The sequence below is a fragment of the Bos taurus genome, chromosome 1, assembly GCF_002263795.3.
Source record: "Bos taurus isolate L1 Dominette 01449 registration number 42190680 breed Hereford chromosome 1, ARS-UCD2.0, whole genome shotgun sequence".
NCBI classification, from domain to species: domain Eukaryota; kingdom Metazoa; phylum Chordata; class Mammalia; order Artiodactyla; family Bovidae; genus Bos; species Bos taurus.
In genome coordinates, this window is record NC_037328.1 from 144,657,368 (window position 1) to 144,684,965 (window position 27,598).

General features: G+C 51.2%; 1 protein-coding gene across 5 annotated transcripts; it reads right to left on the bottom strand.

The window, feature by feature from the left end:
* Positions 1–651: 651 nt before the first annotated feature.
* Positions 652–26,981, bottom strand: UBE2G2 (ubiquitin conjugating enzyme E2 G2). 5 transcript variants are annotated; one of them, XM_024991802.2, is made up of 7 exons: positions 26,866–26,981; positions 18,650–18,730; positions 18,504–18,539; positions 18,364–18,409; positions 7,840–7,958; positions 5,569–5,693; positions 652–2,387 (listed from the first exon to the last, which is right to left on the bottom strand). In XM_024991802.2, the coding sequence occupies exons 4-7, from the start codon at positions 18,402–18,404 to the stop codon at positions 2,070–2,072; spliced, it is 603 nt and encodes a 200-aa protein (XP_024847570.1). In that variant the 5' UTR covers positions 18,405–18,409; positions 18,504–18,539; positions 18,650–18,730; positions 26,866–26,981; the 3' UTR covers positions 652–2,069. The 5 variants fall into 5 exon arrangements, with proteins under 5 accessions (XP_024847570.1, XP_024847565.1, NP_001069796.1 ...); XM_024991797.2 differs by lacking the exon at positions 18,650–18,730; NM_001076328.1 differs by lacking the exon at positions 18,650–18,730 and having other exon boundaries at positions 5,553–5,693; positions 26,866–26,960.
* Between the last annotated feature and the right edge of the window lie 617 nt (positions 26,982–27,598).

Here is a 27,598-nt window from a genome sequence, read left to right on the forward strand (position 1 = left end):
CTGACCTTTCCCCAGGCCATGTTTGTGGAGGCGCTGGAGCCCCTGGGCTTTTCGCTGTAAAAGCTAGCAGCTGTGAGGCCTCCCGAGCACCCCCTGAACCCAGGGTGGCATCAGGGACCCCACCTCACCATCCTGTCAGAGATCAAAATAGTGCAAAGCGGGACGGAAGCCCCTTAGCAAAGGGCAGAATGAGCGCTGCTGGGAGAGGGGCCGAGCCCCAACCATACACACGTGCAGCCAGGGAGGAAGGGGCAGAAGGACGTCACAGGGCCACACGGGAACAGTATGGCGGGTCAGCAACTGGCCTCTGCACCAACACAGCCCGAGGCCAGACTCGTGTCAGCAGCTGTGATGAGACCTGCAGCCGTGACAGGTGTGAGATTTGAGGACAGAACAGTAGCACCGTCTCGGCGCCCGCTGGTCTCCCCTTGCCTGATGAGGTTGGTGAAAACATCCACAGACCCTGACACAGACACCGGGAACTGAGGGGAGACCAGAAGGCGGGAGGAACAGGAAGCCAGTGGAACTCGCGGAAGCTCAGGCATCTTGGGGAGATGGGGCAGTGGGGGTCCCAGTGCCCATGCTCTGCAGGGGCCGTCCCGCTGTTCCCATACAATTACAGCACACCACAACAAAGAAGAACACTGATCAGAACAGGGGGAAAATAGAGCTTTATTTTTACCGTAGACTCTGTCACAGAATAAGGACACCACGGGACTCTCTCGTTTCATTTAATACAAATGAATAGAGACATTCTGCAGAGGGACCGCCTCTGCACCGCCTCCGGGCTCACTGCCCTGTGGCCACTGCGCCCCGCAGTGCCCACCCCTCACACCCAGCCCACGGCCGCTTTCTGCTCTCCACGAAAGCGCTGCAGCCCCACGCGGGCCTGTGAGCACCACCAGGTGCGACACCTCCATTCCCACCCCTTTCCCAGGACCAGTCCTCAGACTGAACTTCAACCTGTAAATGACCCCTTTCTGAGGAGGAGGACTCGGGTTCCCACAGAAGCCTCTTAGCCAGAACTGCTGAACATTAAGCATCAGTGAGCTCGCAGGAAGCAGAGCCCTGCCCACAGCACGTTGAGCAGGGCGAAGGACAGCACAATGTCAAGTGTCCTGTAAGTCTTGTAGATTGTCCCTTATTTCAAAAATAAAACTCCTATTTAAATTGAACCTGTTTGCAACAGGCCAAATGTGTGATTCTGCACACAACAGATCTGTTATTGCTTGAAACGTAACCCCCAGGGCTGAGCTGCCCACGCCGGGGCACGCAGACCGTCTGGAAATAACGAACCACAGCTGAGCGCCCGCCCATGACAGGGACCCGGGACCCGCAGCACGCTTCTCAGGCGCCGATCAGGTCCAGGTAAGGCACGCTCTGTGCTCTGCGCTGAGGGGAGCCGTTCCCTTCCTTCCCCTCCCAAGCTGCAAAGAATGGTTTTGTCCCAACAGTCATAGTTGCTGCCACAGCCACTGTGTACACACGCTCAGAACCTCCTAGCCTTCAGACTGGAAAAGAAAACCTCCTGCACACCCAAAAGGTGTCTTAGCTTCACATCCTCGCACTCCAGGAAACGTACTAGTACCCGAGACTCAAGGGTGAGCTGCAGTGAACACCAGCAGGGAAGACGCTGGGCCTGACAGCCAGCACAAGACTTTTCTATGCACCCCCTTTTCATTAATCCACATTTTTAAAAAGTATTTATTTCCTGACAGTATTTCTAAATGTGACTATTTGTAACATACAACAAATGAAAAATATGACTAGACTGCAAGAACAAAAACCTGCTTGTGAAACAAGGTACTGAAACAAAGCCGTGTGCTCCTTGCTGGGGCAAGGGGACCAAGAGGGGCCCCGGAGACAGCCGCTGTAGCCCTCCGCCTGGGCAACAAGGCCCCAGATCTTCAGGAGAGTCACTGGCTCTAGTCACGGGGCTGGCACGTCCCCTCACCGCTCCCACTCCAGGAAGTGCTGGGTGCACAGGCGCGTCAGCGCGAGAGGCAGTGGTGACAGCGCATCCGGTCCCCAAGCCCCTCGCAGGACGCCCCAGCTGCGCCTGGCTGCCATCATCCTACGGAAGCCCGCATTTCAGAAGAAAAGCCTGCCTGGGGTGGAAAAGGTACAAAAAACACAGATGCTGTGGTTCTGCAAGCTCGCCTTTTTTGGTACCAGCACAGAGTGTCCATCCCAGAGGAAACCCCGCGAACCGCCTGGCAGTGCGTCTGCGCGCGGCAGTGCGTCTGCGCGCAGCTGTGCATGGGCGCGGGAGGCTCAGAGCCCCAGCGACTTCTGCACAATCTGCTTGGCGACCTTGTAGAACTGCTCCCGGTCGTCCCGCCACATCTTGGAGGCGTCCACGTTGGCGCCGCTCTCGTCATTGGGCTCTGAAAGAGGGAGAATCTCCAGGTGAAAGGGGCTCGGCCAGGAAGGGCCTGGCACGACCCCCTATATCCTGTAAGGGCACTGGCATCTCCCCACGGAGGGGACCAGGCAGACCAGAAGCTGTGGGAGGCTGTCAGCTCTCTGGGGAGAAGAGCCCCTCCTGAGGGGCCAGGCTGAAGAGTGGTGTGAGCCGCCCTCGGGCTTCTCCAACCCAGAGCAACGGCTTCACCTTAACACCAGCTGGCTGGCCGAGCAGCTGCGGGGCCCAGCCTCTCCACTCCATGGAAGCACTGCCCCCACGACCAGGGTTTCAGCCCACTCCTCCCTCGGCTCCTCTGAGGCCCCCGTGTCCCGCCTACGGGAGTCCCTCCAAGCTGCGTCCCCTCCTGCCTCCTCCAGAGACAGCCCCGCACCTCACCTCCATGGCCAGGTCTTGGAGAGCACCCATCAAGGGTGGACACTCACACCCAAACTCTGCTCTTCCCCAAATCCTGCTCCCTCTGGACTTCCGTCCCAAAGACAACACCCCTCCACCCGCCATCAGGGCAGGAGCAGGAGCCCCCTCACACCACGCAGTGAGCATCCAGGGTCTTCCCAGCCTTGCCCGCCTCTCGGCTGGGACCTTCCCCACCAGCTTCAAGCACCTGGGCTGCAAGGACGATCCTTCCTGGGCGCTGCTGTATGGTCTAACAGCCCAGGAGTGTCAGGCTCTGGGACAGCACCTGTCCACAGGGCAACCTCCCCAAGCTGGGCTCCAGCCACACCCAGTCCTGCCACCATGAGGCTCAGCACTCACCCCAAATGCCCCACCCCCCTCACCTTTTAACTCCTCTGTGTTCTAAGCTGACCTCAGGGAGTGGCCCAAGCGCCCCGTGTCCTCACCTCGGATTGACTGCTGTGGCTGCACCACTGGTGGGTGTGAAAGAGCCCTAGACTGTGGGGCCTTAAGGCTGGGGTCAGTGTCGCCTGAGCTTTACACCCAGGATACGGTGTCTGTAATACAGCAGGACTCCCAGGTCAGAGCACAGGTAACCATGGCCAATGACATGGCAGACAGACACAAGACCATCTCTACGTCCACAGTTATGAAAAGTAAGCTTATGCTTGGAGAAGAAGCTTATGCTTCTCTGCATAAAAAAGCAGAGAAGACTATACATCAACTACTCAGGGAGGAGGTTCATGACACTGTACAGGAGGCAGTGATCAAAACCACCCCCCAAAAGAAGAAAGGCAAAAAGGAGGCCTTACAAATAGCTGAGAAAAGAACAGAAGTGAAAGGCAAAGGAGAAAAGGAAAGATATACCCATCTGAATGCAGAGTTCCAAAGAGTAACAGGGAGAGATAAGAAAGCCTTTCTAAGTGAACAACGTAAAGAAGTAGAGGAAAACAACAGAATGGGAAAGACTAGAGATCTCTTCAAAGAAAATCAGATACCAAGGGAACATTTCCCACAAAGATGGGCACAATAAAGGACAGAATGGTAGGGAAGCAGAAGATATTCTGAAGAGGTGGCAAGAACACACAAAAGAACTATACAAAAAAGATCTCCATGACCCAGTTATCCACGATGGTGTGATCACTCAGCTAGAGCCGGACATCTTGGAGTGTGAAGTCAAGTGGACCTTAGGATCACTATGAACAAAGCTAGTGGAGGTACTGGAATGTTGTGCTCAATATGCGTGCAAATATGGAAAACTCAGCAGTGGCCACGGGACTGGAAAAGATCAGTTTTCATTCCAATCCCAAAGAAGGACAAAGCCAAAGAATGTTCAAACTACTGCACAACTGCACTCATTTCACATGCTAACAAAGTAATGCTCAAAATTCTCCAAGCCAGGCTTCAACAGTACATGAACCAAGAACTTCCAGATGTTCAAGCTGGATTTAGAAAGAGCAGAGGAACCAGAGATCAAATTGCCAATATCCACTGGATCATAGAAAAAGCAAGAGAATTCTAGAAAAACTTCACTGACTATGCTAAAGCCTTTAATTGTATGGATCACAACAAACTGGAAAATTTTGAAAGAGATGGGAATACCAGACCACCTTACTTGCCTCCTGAGAAACTTCTCTGCAGGTTAAGACGCAACACTTAGAACCGGACATGAAACAACAGACTGGTTCCAAATTGGGAAAGGAGTACATCAAGGCTATATATTGTTACCCTGCTTATTTAACTTATATGCAGAATATATCATACAAAATGCCAGGCTTGATGAAGCACAAGCTGGAATCAAGACTGCCAGGAAAAATATCAATAATCTCAGATATGCAGATGACACCACCCTTATGGCAGAAAGTGAAGAAAAACTAAAGAGGCTCTTGATGAAAGTGTAAGAGGAGAATGAAAAAGCTGGCTTAAAACTCAACATTCAAAAAACTAAGATCATGGCATCTGGCCCCATCACTTCATGGCAAATAGTTGAGGAAAAATTGGAAACAGTGACAGACTTTATTTTCTTGGGCTCCAAAATCACTGCAGATGGTGATTGCATCCATGAAATTAAAAGACACCTGCTCCTTGGAATGAAAAGCTATGACAAACCTAGACAGTGTATTAAAAAGTAGAGACATTACATTGCCAGCAAAGGTCCGTATAGTCAAAGCTATGGTTTTTCCAGTACTCATGTATGGATATGAGAGTTGGACCATAAAGAAGGCTGAATGCCAAAGAATTGATGCTTTTGAGCTGTGGTGTTGGAGAAGACTCTTGAGAGTCCCCTGGACTGCAAGGAGATGAAACCAGTCAATCCTAAAGGAAATCAATCCTGAATATACATTAGAAGGATTAATGCTGAAGCTGAAGCCCCAATACTTTGGCCACCTGATGCAAAGAGTTGACACATTAGAAAAGACCCTGATGCTGGGAAAGGTTGAAGGCAGGAGAAGGGGACGACAGAGGATGAGATGGTAGGATGGCATCATAGACTCAATAAACATGAGTTTGAGCAAGCTCCGGGAGCTGGTGATGGACAGGGCAGCCTGGCGTGCTGTAGTCCATGGGGTCGGAAAGAGTCGGACAAGACTGAGCGACTGAACACCACCACTCAGGAAGGACCAGCGAGCTGCAAGACAAGGGTTAGTGAAGAAAGAGAAGCAGGCCCCAGTGTCAAGTCTCTTCTCTGGACCAGAACTGCTTCTGTCTTGGGGCGGCGGGGCGGCGTTACCTGCCAGCATGCTCACCACCGACAGGAGGATCTTCTCCACGCTCTGCACGGGGCTCCAGCGCTCGGCGCTGCTCTCGTAGCCCATGGGGTCGTCGCCAGGAGCGTGCAGGATGGAGATGCAGACTCTGCCATCTGGGTAGACTGCAGGGCAGGACACACACGGTTAGCCAAGGGAACGCTGGTGACTGGGCACCCGGTCGGACCACGGAGAAGAGGCGTGAGCAGTGGCCACTGAAGGGAGCTGTCTGCACCCCGACACAACCGTGGCCTGGATACCACACTAACATCCACACACTGCCCACAGGCCCAGCAGGCCCCCAGGGCACCGCTCAATCACGAACACGGTGCTGGGCCAGCCTGCACAGCCCTAGTCCCCATGGGGTGGCCCCATTTTCATACGGATTTTACAGGTATTACATCCAAGGGAATAAATGAAAGGCCATTTGGTCGTCAGATATTCTGCCCACGTGTCTCATGTAGTTAGGATCTTCACAACACTCTCATTATGAGCTTCTCAGATACTCCTCATTCTGCCATTAAGCCCCTGAACTGGACTGTGTAAAACACAGGTTCCTGTGACTAGGATAAAGGCTACAGGAATTACTTAACTATCCAGAAAAACATAGGTACTGAGATTTCTCCTGGTAACTTATTCTAACAGAAAATGACCACCTGAATTCTCTGGAAATCAGCTGTGCTTGAATTGAAACCCATCTTCCATCAACAGCACCCCTAACCAGACCCTCGGGATGCACCTGCCACTTCCCTTTCACAGCTCTCAGGTGATCGGTACAGGCTCAGATACCCAGGGATCACTCGTCAGCCTGTAAGGCTGCTAAGTGGTAACAGTAACAGGCAGTTTTAAATAAACTGGCTGACTTCACCTCCACCATCTTGTCACCCTCTAGCAGAGGGAGCAGCTCTAAACAGCCTTTCCTCCACACCTCGCCCCTGCACCCCAACATCCAGCTCCAGCGGCTGCTGCGCTCTCACTGAAGGGTTAGAAGACCACGTGCCATCTGTCCTGGACACTGGGATGTCCGTCTGAGGTCCACACACACAGGACCCAGGCAGCAGCCAGGACACTTTGAACAGCTCTCCCTGCCACGGACAGAGAGGACATGTCCAGTTTTCAACTTCAGCGTCACTTCCTCATGGAAGTGGTAGGACCATGTGACGGCACTGCTGCCCCAGAAGCATCAGAAAGTAGCTGTGTCCCTGCCCCACCCCACTGCAGCCATTACTGTGACCTCCTAAAACCCACCCCCCCCCACCCAGGGGCCCACCCCCACCCACAGGGCTTCGTCACCAGCACCCACCGCTGGTGCCAGGCTGACAGTCTCTTTCCTCCAGCCACGGCAAAGCCCCAGCCTGTGCACTCACTCTGCCCTCTGCACTGCACACCGTGGCCCTTCTGAGACCACGCTGGTCATGCCGGCCTCTCCACCCCCTCACACCCTCTCCCAGCCTGTCAGGGACCTCCACTGCTCCTCAGACAAACATCAGAATCCTTAATGCTGACTGAGAGGCACGCCCTGGTTTGCCCCTGCACCCCCAACACGGGGCCTCTGTACAGGCCAGATCCCCTCCCTGCCCCACACAGACCCTGGCCACCCCTGCTGCTCCTCCCACAAGAGGGGGGCTCTACACCCCCATCGCAGGTGCCCTCCTGGCCCCCATGGGGTTTTCTCATCTGTACAACCCCGTGATCAGCGCCCATCGCTGCCCTCAGATGGGAGCTCCTGACCGTTAAGCCCCTACCTCTGACTATTTGCTCACTGTGGGACCCCAGCAACCCACGGCGAATCTGCCTCAGTGTTTATGGACTGACCAACCTTCATGATGCTGTCACACAGTTCTCTCAAAAACAACTAACAAAATAAAAGTGGCACACATACTCACTCCCTGTAAGGCTAAATTTTAAAACCGTACTGATTATCTGAACATCAAATATAATATTATCAGACTATTAGCACTCCTATAACTCAACAACTTTATTGGCCACATATGTCTTTAAACTACCTCACAGGTGTCATTTTAAAGAATGTATTTATCTTCAATGTAATCTTATTTTTAATTACGCACAATCGTCTTCACAGTTGCATTTTACTGTTAACCACCTTGAACTTGCTGACTTCTTCAGTTGCCGCTACTGACCACAGTGACTGTCTAACGGTGTATTATGGGAAATTCCACACACACGGCAGAACCGCAGCACGCGACGCACGCCTGCCTGTGCGCACCTCCAGGTGCCCCTGGGCCAGCACACTCCTTCAGGAGCACTTACTGTTGGGGTGAAACATCTCGCAGGTAAATCTCATCTTTGGGGGACTTAACGGGTAATCAAGTGGGAAACTCAGGATGGCAGGAAACACCCCAAACTCAAAACAGGTGTCTTCTGGGCCCCTGGAAGATATAAAAGAAAAACAGAAACAGGTAGATTTTCTTCAAAGTCTATCATGTTTTAGACATAAGTACTGCTGCTATTGCTGCTAAGTCACTTCAGTCGTGTCCGACTCTGTGTGACCCCATAGACGGCAGCCCACCAGGCTCCCCTGTCCCTGGGATTCTCCAGGCAAGAACACTGGAGTGGTTGCCATTTCCTTCTCCAATGCATGAAAGTGAAAAGTGAAAGTGAAGTCGCTCAGTCGTGTCCGACTCTTCGCGACCCCATGGATTGCAGCCTACCAGGCTCCTCCATCCATGGGATTTCCCAGGCAAGAGTACTGGAGTGGAGTGCCATAGACATAAGTACAAGATACTTCTACTGCTTTACAAATAAATGCAGGTGAAAAGATGATCTAAATAACATGATGAATTGCCTCTGGATGGGAAGCACTGTGTCGCTGTCTCCTTCCAATCCGGCTTAAACCATGAAGGGCGGGCCAGGCAGAGTTTCACATTAGCAAGGGTGAGAGTGAGGCCGCAGCGCCTGCCAGAGGAACGGGATCAGAGAAGAGAGCCGGAGCCGGCATGCGGGCGCCCAGGATCCCGTACACGCACCAAGGCACGTGTTAGAGCAGGCTCCACTGTACTGAACGAACAAGCGGCCACCAGCTGGTATCTCGAAGGCTAGTTGTAGCTTTTGAAAGTGCCTGAGAAGTGACTCTGTAACCTCCAAGGGGCAGACCCAGAGCACACAGGGATGGCTGACTGATGAGGCTCGAGCGTACGTGTGTGAGCCGCGAGCCCTGACCTGCAGGCCTGGGCTCGCTCCACATTCTGGGCCGAAAGTCACCCGAGTCCTCGCTGTCACCAGGCACGCGCCTGCCTGCCTGGGTTCACGTCCTCCTCGTGCGGAAAATGGCAGAAACGGGCCAAACCACTTTCAAAGTCCTGTCAAATTTTAAAAACACTATTCTGAACAATAGACAAGATGCAAGGCCAGCAGAGAGAGCAGCGAGCCACCCCGCTCACAGTGTGACAGGGGGGAACCTCCTCCCCTCACAGATACAAATGTCTCATAAAACAGGCCCGACACTTAGACCAGCTTTCCTAAGCAAACGTTTATAAGGAGGCAGAACTGACGAATAACAGCTACACACGTTGACACAGGGCAACACTTTGGGAAGAGCAGTCAGTCCAACAAGGAGAAGGGATCCTGTTCTCTTCACAGGAGCGGAGAGGGCCTGAGGCCAATGTAACCCCCGAGCCCCGAAGACAGCAGGGGACAGAGAGCCTGTGCCACAGCAGAGGTTCCCTGTGCAGACACCTGACTTCTCCCTGGTGAAGGCGCCCAGCGCAGCAGAGCTGGCACTGCGCCACTGTTGGGGGTGCAGGTGGAAATGGTCAAAACGAGATCAAGGCAACAAGGGTTTGGTGGAGCCATTTTTTCTCAACGGAAGACACACACGTGGATTCTGAAAACTGTGTCCCTGCTACTCTGGGGGAGACCAGAGGGAAAAGCTGGTCAGTGTGGTGCACGAGTGTCCAAGACAGCGGTACCAGAGTCTGGGACAGGACGGCCACACAGGGGGCGAGTGTGGGGGGCTCCCCGACAGCTGTCCCAAGCCTTCCCCTCTGAAGGGGTCTGCACCCTGCCCACTTCTCCAGCAGAGGATGAACACCACTGCGGGGCTCCCCACGCATCCTCCCAGGGGAGGTGCCAAGAAGGCTAGGGTCCCCCCACCTCGGGCCGGGTCCCAGATCAGGTGGCTGAGGGGGCGCGGCGCAGAGCACAGCCCAGGCTGCTGACCCAGGAGCCTGCAGAGCAGGCCACGGGCATGCCAGGAAGGCTCGCAGCGCCTCACTGTCCCTGGCAGCTCTGAGCCAGAACAGAAAAGAATGTCTAGGTAGGTCGTGTTTTTGGACTGAGCCAACTAGTATTTGCTCAAGACTTTGATAACAGGTCTTTGTTTCTCATAACAGGGCTTTCTTTAAAATAAAACAAAACCCACTGTGTCGTCCACAGCTTCAGAAGCAAGATCAAACATTTCCTAAAGTGCTCCCACATCTGAAATATCAAAGCTACTTTCAAATACTCTGGCTCGCTACTGGTTGAAATGGGGGCTTCCTCTCTTCCAGGACACCCAGTGCCTTGGCCCAGCACGCGGGTGTGCCCACATGAGTGGTGGCACGCCAGCTGACTTCACGGAAAATGCTATCGAGTCAATTCCTGAACTTAGATGGGAGACATAATTAGTGTTGTTTTTGGACAGCTTTCTCGCCACACTTTAGGACAGCCTTACTCCTCTTCCACTCAAGAGGGCCTCACCTCAAAACCATATTTATCTGAGGCAAACAAACTCTTCAAAGCCTATGAGTTATTTTCTACTGTAATTGACTAAAATGATGGCCTCAATTACTGCAGAGCTCTGAGAGATGTATTTTATTTCCTTTCTGAGACCAGCATTCACAGCAGAGCAGAATGGCCTTGGTCTCCTCTGTAAAAGCAGCAGTCCACTCTGCTCTCCCGGCTATAGGGGAGCGAGAGGCTGGGGCCGGCACCGTGAGCACAGCACCTACGTCCCCGCCCGACCAGGCCCAGCAAGGCTCGGTCCTCTTGTAGGACAGTGGTTGCGGTCACTTGTAGAGCCAATAAACACTGGAGACACCCGGGGTTAATCTTCCAACATCACCCTTAAGTGAAGAACTGTGCTTTGCTTCTCATCTCTAAAACTGTAACACAAGAGATAACACACGAAGCCCACGGCTGCATTCCGAAGGCGATGGGGAGGCCAGGGCACTCCACCGTGGAACCTGGGTGTGTCTGGGCTCGGTGAGCCATCTGCCCGCCAGGCATGTTCCAGGACCGCAGCCTGCCCGTCACTCCAGCTGCAGCAGGTGTGGAAGAAGCTGTGTTCATGCTGTTCTCTTTTTCAAGTTTGTCACAGCACACAGACAAGATGTCTCAAATGTACACACAAGGCTTGAAGTAATGGACAGACTGTAAACCCATTCACTAGCACGCCCTTGAACTGGATCACCTAGGAACAATTACTCTCCAAAGCCAGGACCATAAAAAGCATAAAAAAAGCATATGAAAGCATAAAAAAGAAGGGCACACGGCTTCACTGACACTCTCAGTCAGGGGAGCACACCGCCCTTGCCCCCACACTGCAGAACCACAGGGAGCACCCAGCTGGCGGGCAGGCGGGCAGCTGCAAGGGGTGCCAGATCAGGGGCTCTGCTCTCAGTCAAAGCTTCATGCCAAAGCCCCTGCCTCCCCTGCCCACATGGGCTGCATACACAGCCCCCAGGAGCCAGGACTCCAGCTCTGGGGTGCCCTGCTGTGCTTCAAGGCCCCCAAGTCACTGAAGGCACGCTTGCTGCATGAGGGCCACCTGGCCAGCAACGGGGCTGCAGAAGCTGCCAGGAAGGTCCTGCTGACAGGACTTACATCTGTGGGACAGACAGGACAGGCCACAGGGAGCTGTTGTCCTGGGGGCCAGTGGGAGCCTGGTGGTCTTAGCTGGACTGAGTGTCTACAGCCACCTGGGACCAGCCCTCCTCAGCACTGTCTCTGGGACGGGCCCAGACAGCTGCGAGCCTCTGTCATGTTCTCAGCACCCCAGGTCCTGACGTAGAGAACCAGTGCTGGTCACTCTGAGGAAGAAAAGCACCAGGCTTCCATTTCAGGAAAGCACAGCAGTAACAAATACAGTTTCCTTCCACAGAATTATTTTCATGATTAAATCTCTCTAAAGGTAGCCTACAGTTATCCCCTAACTTTTGCCTGTAACAGAAATTTCTGAAAACTTTACATCAAATAGATTTGAACTATATTTAAAGCTCACAAAATAAGTCCATCAATTACAAGAACATCATAGCGAATGATGACATGGACAACAGCATCGACAATGTAAACTCTGACTCTAGAGAAAACAGGTATGTTAGAAAACACGCAAACACAGCAGCACAGAGAATAAATGCAAATGCTCCCCTTCCTGACCCACCTGAGGCGGCCACTGCCGAGTCTGCTTACCCTCCGGGATTCCCTCCACACGCATCCACTCGCACCTTCACCCACAAAACGGGGTCACTTCGTTAACAAGTATCATGGCACCACCGAGAGGAGTTTTTTAAGACCTGAATAAGTGGAGAGACACTCCACGTGCGTGGACTGGAGCACTCAAGATGGTTAAACAGTCAACACGCCTCCAACTGATCTAAAGACTGAGCACGATCCCGATCAAATCCCAACGGCTTCTTCACAGAAGCTGACAAGCGGATCCCCAGATTCCAGTGGAAACACAAGGGGCCCAGAACAGGTAAAACACCTTGAAAAGGGAGAACAGAACACTGCCCAAGTTCCAAACATACTATCAAACTGCAGTGACAGAGAATGTGCGGCACTCACGGAGGGTTAGACACAGGTCAACAGGACAGAATTCAGAACCTTCACACCAAGGGTCAACTCATTCTGACAAAGGTCCAAAGTGATTCAATACAGGAAAGATTTTCTTTTCAACAAATGGTGCAAGACAAAGGGACTGCTGCTGCTGCTAAGTCACTTCAGTCGTGTCCGACTCTGTTCGACCCCACAGACAGGAGCCCACCAGGCTCCCCCGTCCTGGGATTCTCCAGGCAAGAACACTGGAGTGGGTTGCCATTTCCTTCTCCAATGCATGAAAGTGAAACGTGAAAGTGAAGTCGCTCAGTCGTGTCCGACCCTCAGCGACCCCATGGATTGCAGCCCACCAGGCTCCTCCGTCTATGGGATTTTCCAGGCAAGAGTACTGGAGTGGGGTGCCATCACCTTTTCTGACAAAGGGTCAGTCACATGCAAAAGATATGAAGCTGCCCCCTACCCAATGCTATACCCCCAAATTATCCAAAACAGGCCCAAAAATCTAAATTTAAAAACTTTAAATGTAAAACTTCTAAAGGAAAACATGAGAGAAAATCTTTGTTATCTTGGATATATGACACCAAAAGCATAATTTATACACAGAAAAACTGCTAAACTGCACTTTCAGTTCAGATCAGCCCCTCAGTCGTGTGCGACCCCATGAAACTGCACTTTATCAGCAATAAAAACCTTTGAGTTTCAAAAGACTCTCTTAAGAAATTGAAAAGGGACTTCCCTGGTGGTCCAGTGGTTAAGACTCCCAATGCAGGGGGCACAGGTTTGACCCCTGGTTGGGGAACTAAGATCCCAAATCCCATATGCCACACAGCATGGCCTAAAAAATTAAAAAATGGAAAGAAAATATGCAGACTAGGAAAAATATCTGAAAATTACACATCTGATAAAGGACTTGCATCCAAAATATATAAAGAATTCTTAGGACTAAATAAAAGACAACCCAATTAAAACTGGGCAAAACTTTCTAAGTTCACCAAGAAAGACATCTGAATGGCTCTTTAGTCCATGTAAAGATGCTCAACAGCCTCGGTCACCAGGGCAACGCAGACCAAACCCACACTGAGACCCACCTCACATACACCAGGACAGCTGGCATCAGACAACACAGACAGGGTGAGGAAGTGAAGAAGTGAACACTCAGCACTCAGGTGGGAACGTGAAACCGTGGCTCCGCAAGTCTACTCCTGGGCACTCAGCCCAGGGGACGGGACACCTGTCTGCACACTTAGACCCGAAGTTCACAGCTGCACCGTCACAACGGCCCAAGAGGGAAGCAGCCAAACAGCTGCCTGCGGGTGGGCAGATCCCTGCAGGAGATAAAGCACACAGGCAGGAGCCGCTGCCCCAGGCCCCACTGAGGAACCTCGAAGGCACCACGCCCAGAGAAGGAGCCAGAGGCCCTATCCTGACTCCACTTGTGGAAAAGTCCAGAAAAGGCCAGTCAACAGTCAGAGAGCAGATCGATGGTGCCGGCGGCTGAGGGCGGGAGTGGGGACTGAGCGCACACAGGCATGAGCACTTTTCTGGAAATGCTCTAAAAATGACTGCAAAACTCTCCTTATTTAATGTACTAAGAAATCACTGACTTGGCACACTCGATCCAAGTAAAACTCTGCATGTAGATCCTTTCTCAATAAAGCTGCTCAATGTACCCAGCCACACCAGGGTCTCTCAACCTCAACACCACTGCCACCTCGGGCATCCTGGGCACTGTGGGGCACTCAGCACTCTCCCACCCAGGACAGGGCAAGAGCTTCCCCTGCCACCTGGGGGTGTCAGCCACAGTGTCTCCAGACATGGCCCAACATCCCACAGGAGCGGCCCTACTCAGGGACAACACTGGTCTAGACCTGCCTTCCAACATCTGCATGAACCGTGGCCGTGCCGTCGGCATCCTGCTGACTGGACGTCCGTAACTTGGGCGGGACAATGACGTTTCCACATTTTTTTTTATGACTGCAGTGAATGTTGCAATGAACGTCCTCACACACAGGTCTTCATAACACCTCTTTTTTTTGTTTGTTTGTTTTTCAGGTTTTGTTTTTGGCTACGCTGGGTCTTTGTCACTGTGTGGGCTTTCTCTAGCTGCAGAGAGGGGGGCTCCTCTCTAGATGCAGTGCACGAGCTTCTCATCGTGGTGGCTTCTCTTGTTGAGGAGCACGGGCGCTAGGCCCGCAGGCTTCAGCAGTTGTGGCTCGAGGGCCCTACAGCACGCGGGCTCCGATAGGTGTGGCGCAAGGGCTTAGCTGTCCTGCAGCCTATGGGATCCTTCCGGATCAGGGATGGAGCCCAGGTCCTCTGCACTGGCAGGCAGGTTCTCATCCACTGGACCACCATAAGTCCTTTATAACACTTCGATGAAGGACCCCCAGGCAGCAAACTGCTGGGCCAGAGGACACGCAGTACAAATTATTCACATGTGCTGTAACAGCTCAGGTTCATCTGAGCAGCCACAGCACTAACGGGAGCCAGCTTCCGTACTCGTCATGAAAGCCTGGTACAGAGGGCGGCACCATGCCAGTGGCCTTGGCACTCAGCATGGGCCAAGCACAGCCTAGGAAGGGCCTCAATCGGGGAAGTCTAGCCACAGCAGGTGTGAACCAGCTGGGACCCAAGTGTGCCGGCAGACACGGGGATGGAGTCAGCCAAGGGCCCAGCCATTCAGGAAGGGGGGCAGGTCTGCTCGTTTCATCACAGCCTCAGGGCCCTGACCTGGAGATGGGACAGCAGCTCGACCATGGCAGCTGCTTTAAGAAGCCTGAGGTAGGACAGAAACCGGGCAGCGAGACTCCAAGGACTCCACGCCTTGTCCTGACATGGAAGATAAACTACCACCCTGAATGGCAGGGCTCCTCCTATCCTGCAAAAGCGCGTGTCCACCGCCCCCGACCACTGCCACACCACAGCAAGGGCCACTGAGGTTGCACAGGCCAGAGACCCTGGAGCTGGACAAGGTGGACGTGAAGCCATTTGTCGACAAAGCTTTTGATCCAGAGAGGCAGAGTGACTGCCCAAAACCATAAAGCCACTCAGACACACACAGCCCAGGGACCCACAGCCCTCAGCAGGACTGATCGAAAGCCCCAGTCCTTTCCCCCTGGGCCATGGGCTCAAAATCTACCTTAAGCTGGGCCGAGAGTCACTGGAGTTCCTGTCTCCTTTAGTCCAAGAAAAGGCTGTGGCGACTTCATTACTGTTCCTTAATTAGCTGCGTTTCCCATCCTAGGCCCTTAACCTTGCTTTTTCAGGGCAGAGCTGTGGGGCTACCCGGGACACATCTGTATCCTCAGACGAGGCCCCCATATGACTGGCTCTCGGTATTTGCTGCTGGGACATCTGAACAGACGTTTTCCTCGCTGCACAGCTGAGGCCTCGTAGGTAAGCACTACAGCAAAGCCAACAGCACCGGGCTCCCAGGAACAGGCACAGCGCTTTTTAGAAGCACAAGGGAATGGAGGGAACTCAGGAAACAATCAAAGAATAAAAAGAGGAAAGAGAAAACCTATCACACCAAGGAGCAAAACTCAGTCAGCCGTCTGCCAGAACAGCGGAGTGAGACAAATCAATGGGAGGACAGTTAATTCCTTAATAGATGTTTTCAGCACATTTGTAAACGGCCTCTTGTTTGTGGAAGGATCTGGAACGGGACCAAAACCCACAATCTCAGCAGATCCCGGGGCCGGGGAATTCCACACTAACGCAAAAGCCTATTCAAACACAAAAGTGCTCTACCTAAAAGCAGTTCTAATCACTTTTTAAGATAAGTTTTCAAAATATTGGTTTAATTTTATACTATTTACCTATAATTAGTAATATTTACTCTAACAGGTTCATAACAGTAAATCCTTTAAAAAACACCACACACACTGGAAGGCTCGAGTGTCCCAGAAGGGCTTCTCATGTCCTGTTAAATGCGCCTCGGCCACGGCTTGGGAAGGCTGAAGGGCCATCAGGGGCTCGCTGACCCCTGTGCACCCACAGACAGGCTGCCCTGGGCGGGACAGAAAGAATGCACGTGACCTGACAGATGGAAAAGACGTATTACAGACCAAGCTCACGGGATTCAATCTCCTGTTTCCCCAAAGATAAAAAGCTACCACTGACCTGAGTGCCTCAAAGCAGACAGGCTGACCAGGAGACGTGCCCTCCAGTTTGGACCTGCTTCAGGGGGTGAAGGACAGTACCTGCTAGATACAAACAGACTGTGAAGCCATCCTCCTGCCAAAAGCACTTCCACACAGGAAAGAAATGGGCATCACAGGCCCAAGCCGCTGGCTGTAACAAACGATGAGGCAATGCTAGGTGTGACATATTTTCTTTGGATAGTGTTTATTGGTGATTTTTAAAACAATTTGCTTACCAAAAAACCTCACTTTCACACCAATTTTCACGTATTAATCTAAGCTCCACAGACAACATTCAGCAGCAGTTTGTCTCAGACTAAACCTGATATGCTGCTGCTGCTAAGTCGCTTCAGTCGTGTCCGACTCTGTGCGACCGCATAGACGGGAGCCCACTAGGCTCCTGTCCCTGGGATTCTCCAGGCAAGAATAATGGAGAGCGTTGCCATTTCCTTCTCCAATGCATGAAACTGAAAAGTGAAAGAGAAGTCGCTCAGTCGTGCCTGACTCTTAGCAACCCCATGGACTGCAGCCCACCAGGCTCCTCCATCCATGGGATTTTCCAGGCAAGAGTACTGGAGTGGGCTGCCATTGCCTTCTCCGAAACCTGATATGAGCACTGAGCAAATGCAGAGCATCTGCTGATGCTAACAGTACACTGCATGCCCAGGTGCACACCTGCTCCAGCAAACCTCACACACCTCCCAGGCCTGCCCCGCCAGAGCATGCCTCGACCCAACAAAATCCCACCTGAAGAAAACTTGCTAGCTAACCGAAAGGCCTCATTTTACTAACAAGAACACTGAAACTGAGTTTAATTTCAGCTTCCTTAAATTCTACCTAACCACATTTTGTTTAAAATACCACCTAAGAACGGTCAAGAATCACACACCTAAGGTCGAAAGAAAACAAGGGCCTGGGTCACAGGGCCAAAGAACACTCTGGAGTCAAAAGTCCACTGCTCTTTCCAAGAAGCGACACTTAACAGTGAAATATGACATCCAGGCAGGACCTTTCTAGAATGAAGTCAGGAACCACATTGCTCACCTTGGAACTAAGCCATGTCTCTAAGCCAGGGACAAGGGAAGGCCAGACACGGTACACAGCAGAGCAGCAGCAGGGGACCGGAAGGACTGGGAAGGCGGGGAGAAGGGGACGGGAGAAGTGGGGGACGAGGAGCGGGGAGACGAATCCAGGCTGCACCCACAGGCCTGGGGCCGCGCCGCACCGAGAAGCCCTCCCCACCGCCAGGGCCCCAGGCTCTCAAGGACTTTTCAAAGCCGGAGCCCATTCTGTTTGAGGCTAACCCAGAGTCCAAACTTCATCATTCTGAAACTCTACAAATACTTAACTAAGCCTTTCACTGGTTTTAAGGAAACACTCGTTCCCTTTGGATGAATGTTCCTGCTGTTTGTATTTTTTTCTTTTCAAACTTTTTATTTTATATTTGGGTACAACTGATTAACAATATGACAGTTTCAAGTGGACAGACAGCAAGGGGACTCAGTCATACATATACAGGTATCCATTCTCTCCCAAACTCCCCTCCCGTCCAGGTTGCCACATACCACTGAGCAGAGTTCCAGTGCTACAGAGCAGGCCCCTATTGGTTATCTATTTTAAATACAGCACTGTGTACACATCCATCCCAAACTCCCTAACTATCCCTTCCCCCATCCATCCCCCCAGGCAATCACAAATTTCTTCCCTTCTGTTTTGTAAATTAGTTCAAATGTTCAGACAGAGAAAAACTCAACAGAAGAGGTGCACTTGGCCTTTCTCTCTCCGTTGACGCCTCCAAGCAGTCACACTGCTGAACGTGACTCACAGTTCTGATTTCCAGTAAAAGCTTAAAACCAAACAACACATATGATGAACTCACATGATCAATGCCTCCCATTCAAAAAAATTCTCTTCATTCATGGGGCCTGCAGGCAAAGAAGAAATTCCACAACTTTAATTCTGTAGGAAACTTTGGCAGTTAGGAGTAAATGATAAAGACTGAACTTCACAGAACCTTACCTGCCACAATTCCTTCTGGAGGATTCAGCGTTAGTTCTGTAAGATAAAAGGTAAAGCCATTATGAAAAAGAATGCATATTACCTTGCATTTTAACAAAAAACTGTAAAACATATAAAGCTATTCATACATGACATGGCATACATACTAGCAAATGGAGATTTTGCTTGTCCCAAGTGAATGCCGGCTGCACTGACACTTCAGATCAAGACTGTGTGAACAGTTCTTTCTGCCAGCAAAAAGGAAACTTTCAGAACTGCCAACACTTTCACTTTACAATGAAAAAACAAACAAACAAACTGGCTTAACTTTCCAAAATACTCCTGCTGGTTATTCTGACTTAAGCTCATACATCAAACATGATATATTAAATCCCGACTGAATGGGAATTCCTGTCATGTTGACAGTGGTCATCAAAATGATGATGCTGACTAAGGACCTGCAGTCTCCTGAGTCTTCCCTGGGAGAGGACCCCGCTGGGCCCCACCGAGTTCAGCACCTGCTGGGGTGGTGACCCAACCACTCTGCTCCTACAGAGGAGCCCGTGAGCATGAAGCCCCAAGAAACCCTGGCACCTTGCTGAACTCTGTGGGCCACTGAAGCCGGGGAGAGTCAGGGTGCAACTGCACGGCAGACTTGAACCACAGGGAGGATGCATGCTGCTGAGCTGGAAAATCCCGCCAGAGAAACAGGTTTCAGAAGGATGTAAATAGTCTAGTTCTGAAACATCAAGTTAAAGATGCTTACAAGTCATCTAAATGCAGTCTGTCAAGGGGGAAACTGGACCTGTGACTAGAGCCCTAAAGAGCAGTCCAGGCTGGACACATAAATCAGGGGTCGTGAACACAGGATGGCGCCTGAAAACAGGAATGGAGTAAAATTAAATAAAACGTAAAATGCATGTGCCCACAGACTCGTACGGGAATGTTCCCGGCATAGGACTATCATAACAGCCTCACATAGGAAACAACCCAAATGTCTATCTATGGTAAATGAACAAGGTACGATCCATCTACACCAGGGACACTGCTCAGCCACAGACACATATTCTTGCCTGGGAAATCCCATGGACAGAGGAGCCTGGTGGGCTACAGTCCATGGGGTGGCAAAAGAGTTAGACATGACTTAGCAACTAAACAACAATAAACATGACCCAGAAAGTCATCTCCAGAGTGTAAACTCAGGTATGTGTGCACACGGGCACCAAGAGACACGCTGCAGAATTTTTTTTTAATTGTTGATGTCATGACTTCAAGACTAGCGTTAGAATCTAGGTAGCAACCAAGATGCTTCTGTGCAGAGGAACTTGTAACAAATTATAACAACACCCAACTATGAATCCACTTCTAGAAAAATCTGAGGAAGTAGCAGGTGAGAAGTCACTGGATGTGACTAAGCAGTTTTAGACAGTAACACATAGCTTGCTACCGGAAGGGACAGAGAATGGACCCTGATCAAGCATAGTAACTAAGAGTAATAAGACCTCTCTGGAATCATTCCTTCCAATGAATATCCAGGGTTGATTTGCTTTAGGATTGACTGGTTTAATCTCTGTGCTGTCCCAGGGACTCTCAAGAGTCTTCTCTAGCATGACAATTTGAAAGCATCAATTCTTGAGTGCTCAGCCTTCTTTATGGTCCAACTCTCACATTCGTACATGACTACTGGGAAAACCATAGCTTTGACTAGATGGATCTTTGCCGGCAAAGTGATGTCTCTGCTTTTTAATATGCTAAGTTTCTCAAAGCTTTCCTTCCAAGGAGCAAGTGTCTTTTACTTTCATGGCTGCAGTCACTGTCCACAGTGATTTTGGAGCTCAAGAAAATAAAATCCGTCACTGCCTCAACTGATTAGGATAGATGAACTACAAAGAGCTAAAGAGGGGTGGCGGATATAGTCAGTAGGAAAGGGAGTGAGGTGCCTGGGCCTGGAGGAGGAACTTGCACCCAAAAGAGCTGGCCTTTTTCCTCCTGCATGGAGTTCCTTGGGAACTACCCCCCAACCCCCTCAATGACACCCTCCCTTCAGGGAAGGGCAAGGTCTAAACTCTGCAGCTGGAGAACAGCTACCTCCAGCAGCCTGACCCCATCCTTGGTCAACAGCGGCACCTACTGGTCAGCAAAGAATTACAGCAACCCCAAGAACCCACCTGCCAAAGCAGGAGACGCAGGTTCAATTCCTAGGTTGGGAAGATCCCCCGGAGGAGGAAATGGCTACCCACTCCAGTGTTCTCTTGCCTGGGAAATCCCAGGGACAGAGGAGCCTGGCAGGCTACAGTCCACGGGGTCGCAAAGAGTTGGACACGACTTAGCGACTGAACAACAAACAACGCTCTGTTTACTTGTTCTGCTGTTTTGTTTTTAAAACACACACACAACCATATTGCTTCATGTTTAATGATAAAAACAACTTCAAAAAGAGAAACAAAATCTTAATATCAGAGGAATTTGCAATGCCCATTCTTTGCCACTGATTCCTTGAGAATGATAATTGGTTGATAAAAACATTAAGTAGTGACTTAAAAAATAGATACCGCACAAAATAAAATATAAACTTTGACCAACAGTCCTATTTCTTGGAATTTATCCCCTGGACACAAGGGTAAAAATAAGAAAAGGCGTGTGGGTAAAGTTAGTTATTTCAAGGCTTTTTGTAATAGCAAACAAACAAACAAAAGAGCTGGCAACGCCCCAAATGTCTACCAACAGGGGATCAGTCACATTATGACGCCCCTACTGACGGGACACCTCTGTGTCCTCATACAGGATGAACTCCAGGATGCAGCAAGTGGCACAAAATGGAGAAAAGTGCATAACTGGGATCTTTAAAAAAGAATTAAAATTAAATGAGGTCGGGGGGGCGGGCCCTAATCCACTCTAACAGGCGTCCTTTTAAGGAGATTAGGGCACAGCACGCAGAGGGATGGACACGTGAGGACAAGGAGGAGACGGCTGTTTACATGCCCAGGAGAGAGGCCTCGGGGGGCCAGTGCTGCCACACTGGATCTCTGATTAAGGAAGCGATTTCCGTGGCTTAAGCTCCTCAACCTGTGGCACTCTGTTACAGAGGCCCAGGCAAGCTAATACAGCACTCAAAAACTCAGACAGCCATTTGGAAATCATCTACAAATAAACCTTGATCTTTATCCCATACCACACACAAATCTTGACATGAATCACAGATTGAAATATAAGAGGTTAACAGTATAAAGAAATCACAGGAGAAAACCTTAGTGAGCTTATGTTAGGCAATGATTTTTTAAACATAACACAGGAGGCAAGAAATGGTTTAAAAGTCAATCAACTGGACGTCACTGAAAATTTTAAAACCTTTGCTCTTTTAAAGGCACTGTTATGAAAATTACAAGGCAAGCCGCAGGTGCTGTCACTCAAGGGACAGAGGGAAGCCAAGTGAAGGAGCAAGAGTCCTGCCAAACAGCCAGTGCACACAGCTCACACCGCACAGCGCACTCCAGATGCTAACCGGGCAGCAGCACCGGCTTCTTACCGCAGGCTTAAAAAGGCAAGCCACAGTCTAACCGAAAACATTTTCAAAATGTCGAACAGAAGACCTGCACCAGCATTATATAAAGAACTCTTAGGATGTAATAAGGAAACAATAAACTCAATTAAAAACTGAGCAAAAGACTCAAGACATATTATCAATAAAGATATAAGGATAGCACATAAAAACAGGAACTAAAACCATAATAAGATACCACTACACACCCAGCAAGCAGAGTGACTAAAACTTTAAACCTGCTCACACCAAGTGTCAGCAAGTCAGTGGGCCTCCTGATACCCTGCTGCTGGGGAGGTAAAATGGTATAGCTGCTTGGAAACAGTTTGGCTATTTCTTTAAAAATCAAACACACATCTCACATGTGACCCAGGAACTTACTCAAAAGAAAGACAGGGAGCCACATGTTCACAGCAGGTTTACCTGTAACAGCCAAGAAAACTAGAAACAACCCAAAGGTCCACTGACAGGCGAATGCAGTGACAAGCTGTGGCGGGTCTGCCCACACAGAGGAACGTCCCTCTGCAAGGACAGGGAGCGACAACTGGCCAAAGCAGCAACCTTGAAGAATCGCAACATGACTGCAGAGTGAAAGACCTCTGACAAAGAAAATACAAACAACTAGGAGAGTGATAAACGTGACCGAAGGTGGATTAGTCATTGCCTGGGCGCTGGGGGTGCAGGAAAGATAGGGCCCAGAGGATTACAAAGAGGCAGGAGGCGGCTCGGGAGGTGGGACGGCTGCACGAACACCAAAGTCATCAATGAACCCTTTATAGACCAGCTTACTGCAGGTCAATTATACCTCAATAAAACTGTTTACAAAAGGGTGGCTAGGAAAATAGACACCACAAAGGTTGAAAGACAAAGCACAAACAGGGATAAAACACTTGTAACACATAACCACTACTCAGCAGTGAAAATGGACACAGCTCTAATAAATGAATCTCAGAAACAGTGCTGAGCAAAAACTCAATTTGCAGAATACATACTGTGCAATCCCAGCCCCACTAAGTATAAAACCAGGCAGAAGTCAGTAAAATGTGTAGGAGGATATCACATGCTTCCCAGGCGGCACTAGTGTAAAGAACCTGCCTGCCAATGCAGAAGACAGAAGAGACGCTGGTTCAATCCCTGGGAGGGGAAGATCCCCTGGAGGAGGAAATGGCAACCCACTCCAGTATTCTCACCTGGAGAATCCCAAGAACAGAGGAGCCTGGTGGGCTACTGTCCATTGGGTCATAAAGAGTAAGAAACGACTGAAGCGACTTGGCATGCATGCATGCAGGAGGATATTAAGTGACAGAACTATAAAGAAAAGAACAAGGAACACAAATTCGGTGGTCGTCACTCCTGGTGGGGGTGGGAAGGAACACACACCAGACTGCTCAGTTCCTGCTAACATTCTCCTTAAGCTCGTGTCATTTTACTATACATCTGAATGTACACCTCCTATATTGTTTAAAATACAACACCTTTCACAATAAAACCTTTAAAAAGCTAAAAAGAGTTAAAGACAGGGAAGGACGACAGTAATGGGAAGGCCAGGGTGTCTGGTGTTCAGAGACGGCATTTCCAGGGGAGTAGGGCAGGGAAGGGCTGCCCACGGGGCTGAAGAGTCGTACTGGGCAGAGGGGTCGATGAGATCAGAGGCAGAAGGGCTGCGGCACACAGAGGCTAAGAGGTCAGAGGCTAAGAGGGCTTCTGGGCAGAGTGACCCAACCTGAATTTCTCCTGTGCTGGCAACAGAGCCTGGGCCAGCGTGGAACCCCAGATAGAGGAGAAAGTCTGAAAGTGGGCCAACAGACTACACGTGGATACAGAATAACATGAATCAGCAAAGACAATCGAAGGCTTGCAGCCCAAACAACTGGAAGAACAAGGCTGAGAGGTATCACAGATGGACTTAGGGCTCCCGCAGCAATGCATCACAGTCGAGTGGGCTTAACACAAAAGAAACTTGTTATGTCACAGTCTGGAGGCTAGAAATCCCAGCAAAGTGTTGGTGGGCCTCGTTCCTCTGAAGGCTCTGGGAAGGATCCTTCCTTGCCTCTCCCAGCTTCTACGGATTGCTTCCAGCTGAGACAGAGAAGGCTGTGGGGCCACAAGGTGCAGAAGCACAGGGGCTTGGCTCTACACACCTAAGTCTGGGGTTCCTACTATACCGTACTGGCTTTAACAGCGCCCCCAGGAGTCTGTGAATGTAACCTTATTTGGAAACGGGCGCTGTGCAAATGTAATCGAGTTAAAACAAGGACACGCCGGATTAGGATGGGTCCTAACCAATGACTGGCATCCTTATTAGAGGGAAGCCGGCCATGGGAAGCAACCCGTAGAAGCTGGGAGAGGCAAGGAAGGATCTTCCTAGAGCCTTCAGAGGAACGAGGCCCGCCAACACTTTGCTGGGATTTCTAGCCTTCAGACTGTGACATAATAAATTTCTTTTGTGTTAAGCCCACTCGATTGTGATGTGTTGCTACGGGAGCTCTAAGTCCATCTATGATACCCCTAGAAAATCCCAGATGCATGAAGATAAAACATCAAGAAAAGAGATCGGTTTAAGACACTTTGGTTCTTTCCCTGTCTCTCCTTTTTTCTGGCTGTAAGAACCTGGGCAAATCATTTTGTCTGTTACTCAATTCCCTACAAAATCTGTAAAATCAGGAGCCTGAACAGACTCACACCCAAGGTCCTACCACCTCAGAGTTTCTGCAGTTCTATGACTATTCAAGTACAAGACAGTGGGCCTAAACCCCATCCAAATCTATCCAATCCCTGGCACACAGAAACTGCTTCTGGGGGGATACCTTCCCAAAGGATGCACCACCCTAAAATACAGGAGGACAGCAAGCCGGGATGCTAAGGCACAAAAGACAAGAATCACTAAGTGGAACTTTGTCATGTTCCTGAGATACAGCATCAAGAACAAACCCCCCATAATACACTGTAGTCATTTTTTACAGCTGATGTGACAATGACCACAAACTCAGTGGCTGAAAACAATATCCACTGATGACCTCACAATTTTTGTGTTAGAGGCTGGGCACCCACAGGCCAGTTGGTTCTCTGCTGATACTCTCACAAGGCTGCCCCCCAAGTTCATTCAGGGGCCTGGCAGGATCCCACTCCCAGCGGCTGCAGGACTGAGGCTCCAGGTCCTCACCGCTGCCAGCCAGGGGTCATCCTCAGGTTCCAGAGACCACCATGTTCCTCTGGTCCTGGCCCAGCCCTGTCAGAGGGGTCCTTCTCCTGCTCTGGGTCCCCGACCTCCCCTCCTGCCTCCTCGTCTGTTTGGGGGCCTCGTGTGATGACTGGGTTCCACCCGATAACCCAGGACACTCTCCCCACCTTAACATCAGCTCCTTAGTTACCAACATCTCCAAAGTCCCTCACAGCGGTGCCCAGGTCAGTGTCTGGTGGGTAACCGGGGACTGGCGTCTTTGGGAGACACTTGTAGAGCTCTGTGCTACATACACTCCAAAATGTTGTGCATTTACACATTAAAACACACAAGATACATTTCTGTGATACAGCTTTGAAAATCAACTGCTATTTACATTTTATTACTACAAACTGACAATATTATTACTACAAACTGACAATATGGTTGAAATAGTTAATGAGACTTCTTTAAGTTCGGTAAAGGGACAACATGAGAAAATACAAGCGCAATGATGCAAAGACTGGACTGAAGCAGCCACCTAAATTCCCTGTGCAGGGGTTTTATAGTGTCTTCTACAAAAATAACACCCACTGGCAGTCTAGAAACAGGGGCCAAACACACAAACAGATACAGCAACACACAATGGGATGGCAGGAGATGGCATGTGTCCCCAGACACCTGACCCCAGCCAGGTGTCCCATGGGGAGACAGAGGCAGTGGCCCCCACCCCAAATCTGTTCAGGGGGAACCGTATCTCCCCACTCTGCCCCCAGAAGGCTTTCCTAAATATACATTCTTACCTTAGAGAACACTGGATGGTGAGCACTATTTAAACGTTTATTTTAATAAGCCTGCACTTGCAACACGGGTTCCCTCCAGCCAAACACCAATACTCTCTGTGCAGAGCCACCAAGACGATTTAGGGTGCGCGCATGTTTACCAGTTCGCCTTATGACATTCATTACTGTAGTTTATCTTCAAGTTTCTTCTGAAAGTGTTCTCAGTATAACGACAACTGTCACAGCGCACGCTCTAGACAGCCAGCTGTCAGGCACCTGCCTAAGGTCCATCCTCACAGATGGGGATGGGGGAAGGTGCGGGGCGAGGGCCAGGCCAAGGTCGGACAGCTGACCGGCAGGTGTGAAGCGCACGCAGGCTGCAACCGTGTCCCGGCAAACACAAGAGCATTCGTCCCCCACTCATCACCGAGACTCCAAGGGCGCCTCCGCGGTAGAAGGCAGAGAACGGTTCTCGTTTTCCCCTTTGCCTTCAGCAAACATCAGAAAATCCTGCGGGCACTAAGCACTAAGGACGCTGTGTCAACACCATCCAGAAGAAAGGTAGGTGGCACCGCTCAAAAACCCTTCGTTAAAGCGGAGACCCGAGTCTGACCTTTCACCTCCGGCCCATCACAATGCGCTCCCCACTATCCCCAGGACGCTTCCTGGACTTCCCAGGAGGCCGGCGAGGTGCCCCTCCCCGACCCGCGGGCGTCCGCGAGGCTGGGGCAGCGGGCCCTCCTGTTACCGCAGAGCCGGCGTCTCCAGATCAGCGCCACGCCGGCCTCTCCCAGCCGGACGTCGCGGGCTGTTCCGGGCGGTCGCACGAACCCGTCCCGACGGCGCACCGACGGAGTCCACGCCCCGCACCGGACTGCGGGCAAGGTGCAGTCTCGAACTCACGTTTGTACTCGGCCATCAGCCTCTTGAGTGCCGTCCCCGCCATCGTCCAGGCAACAGCTGCGCCTTCAGCCTCGCCTCCTCTGCTCTCTTCCCTCCCGCCCGAGGCCGGGGCCACTTCCGGGTCGCCGCGCGGGTACAGGAGCGCTTCCGGGGCGCGGGGCGCGTGCGCGGTGTCCGGGCTCCGAGCCACTTTGTGCGGTCAGCTCCGCCTCCCTGCATCCAGGTTCCAATAGGAAAGATAGCAGATTTCGGAGCCTCGGGCTCCAGCAGAATGTGTGTGAACCGTCTGTTCCGTCCTCGAGGCCTCCGGGGTTTCGGCGGCGGGGACGCGGACGGAGGGTGGAGACGCCGAGGAGGGCGGATGGAAGGCCGGGTGGGCAGGGAGGGCGGCTGGGTAGGGCGGCCTCTCGCGTGCCGAGTGAGCGGGTGTCGTTCAGATTGTTCTTGGGTTGCACCTGGTACCGTGTTAGGGCTCCTGCGCCGTCACCCGCGCAGTTCAGAGGCGGTGACTTTCAGGCGCAACTGCAGTTAAAGCGAGAACGTCCACGCGGAGAGCGGTTGGTGCTCGGTGGCGACTCTCACGCGGTTTGAGGTTTGAAAAAGTTAGATTGGCGATTGTGGCCGTTTTATGCTCTCAGTCTGGGTTCAGCTTGGCCTGGAGAGGAGCTTTGGAGACCGAGGAGGGAGCAGAGCAGCAGCCAGACACCCCCCTACCCCAGGGTGGATGGGCTTC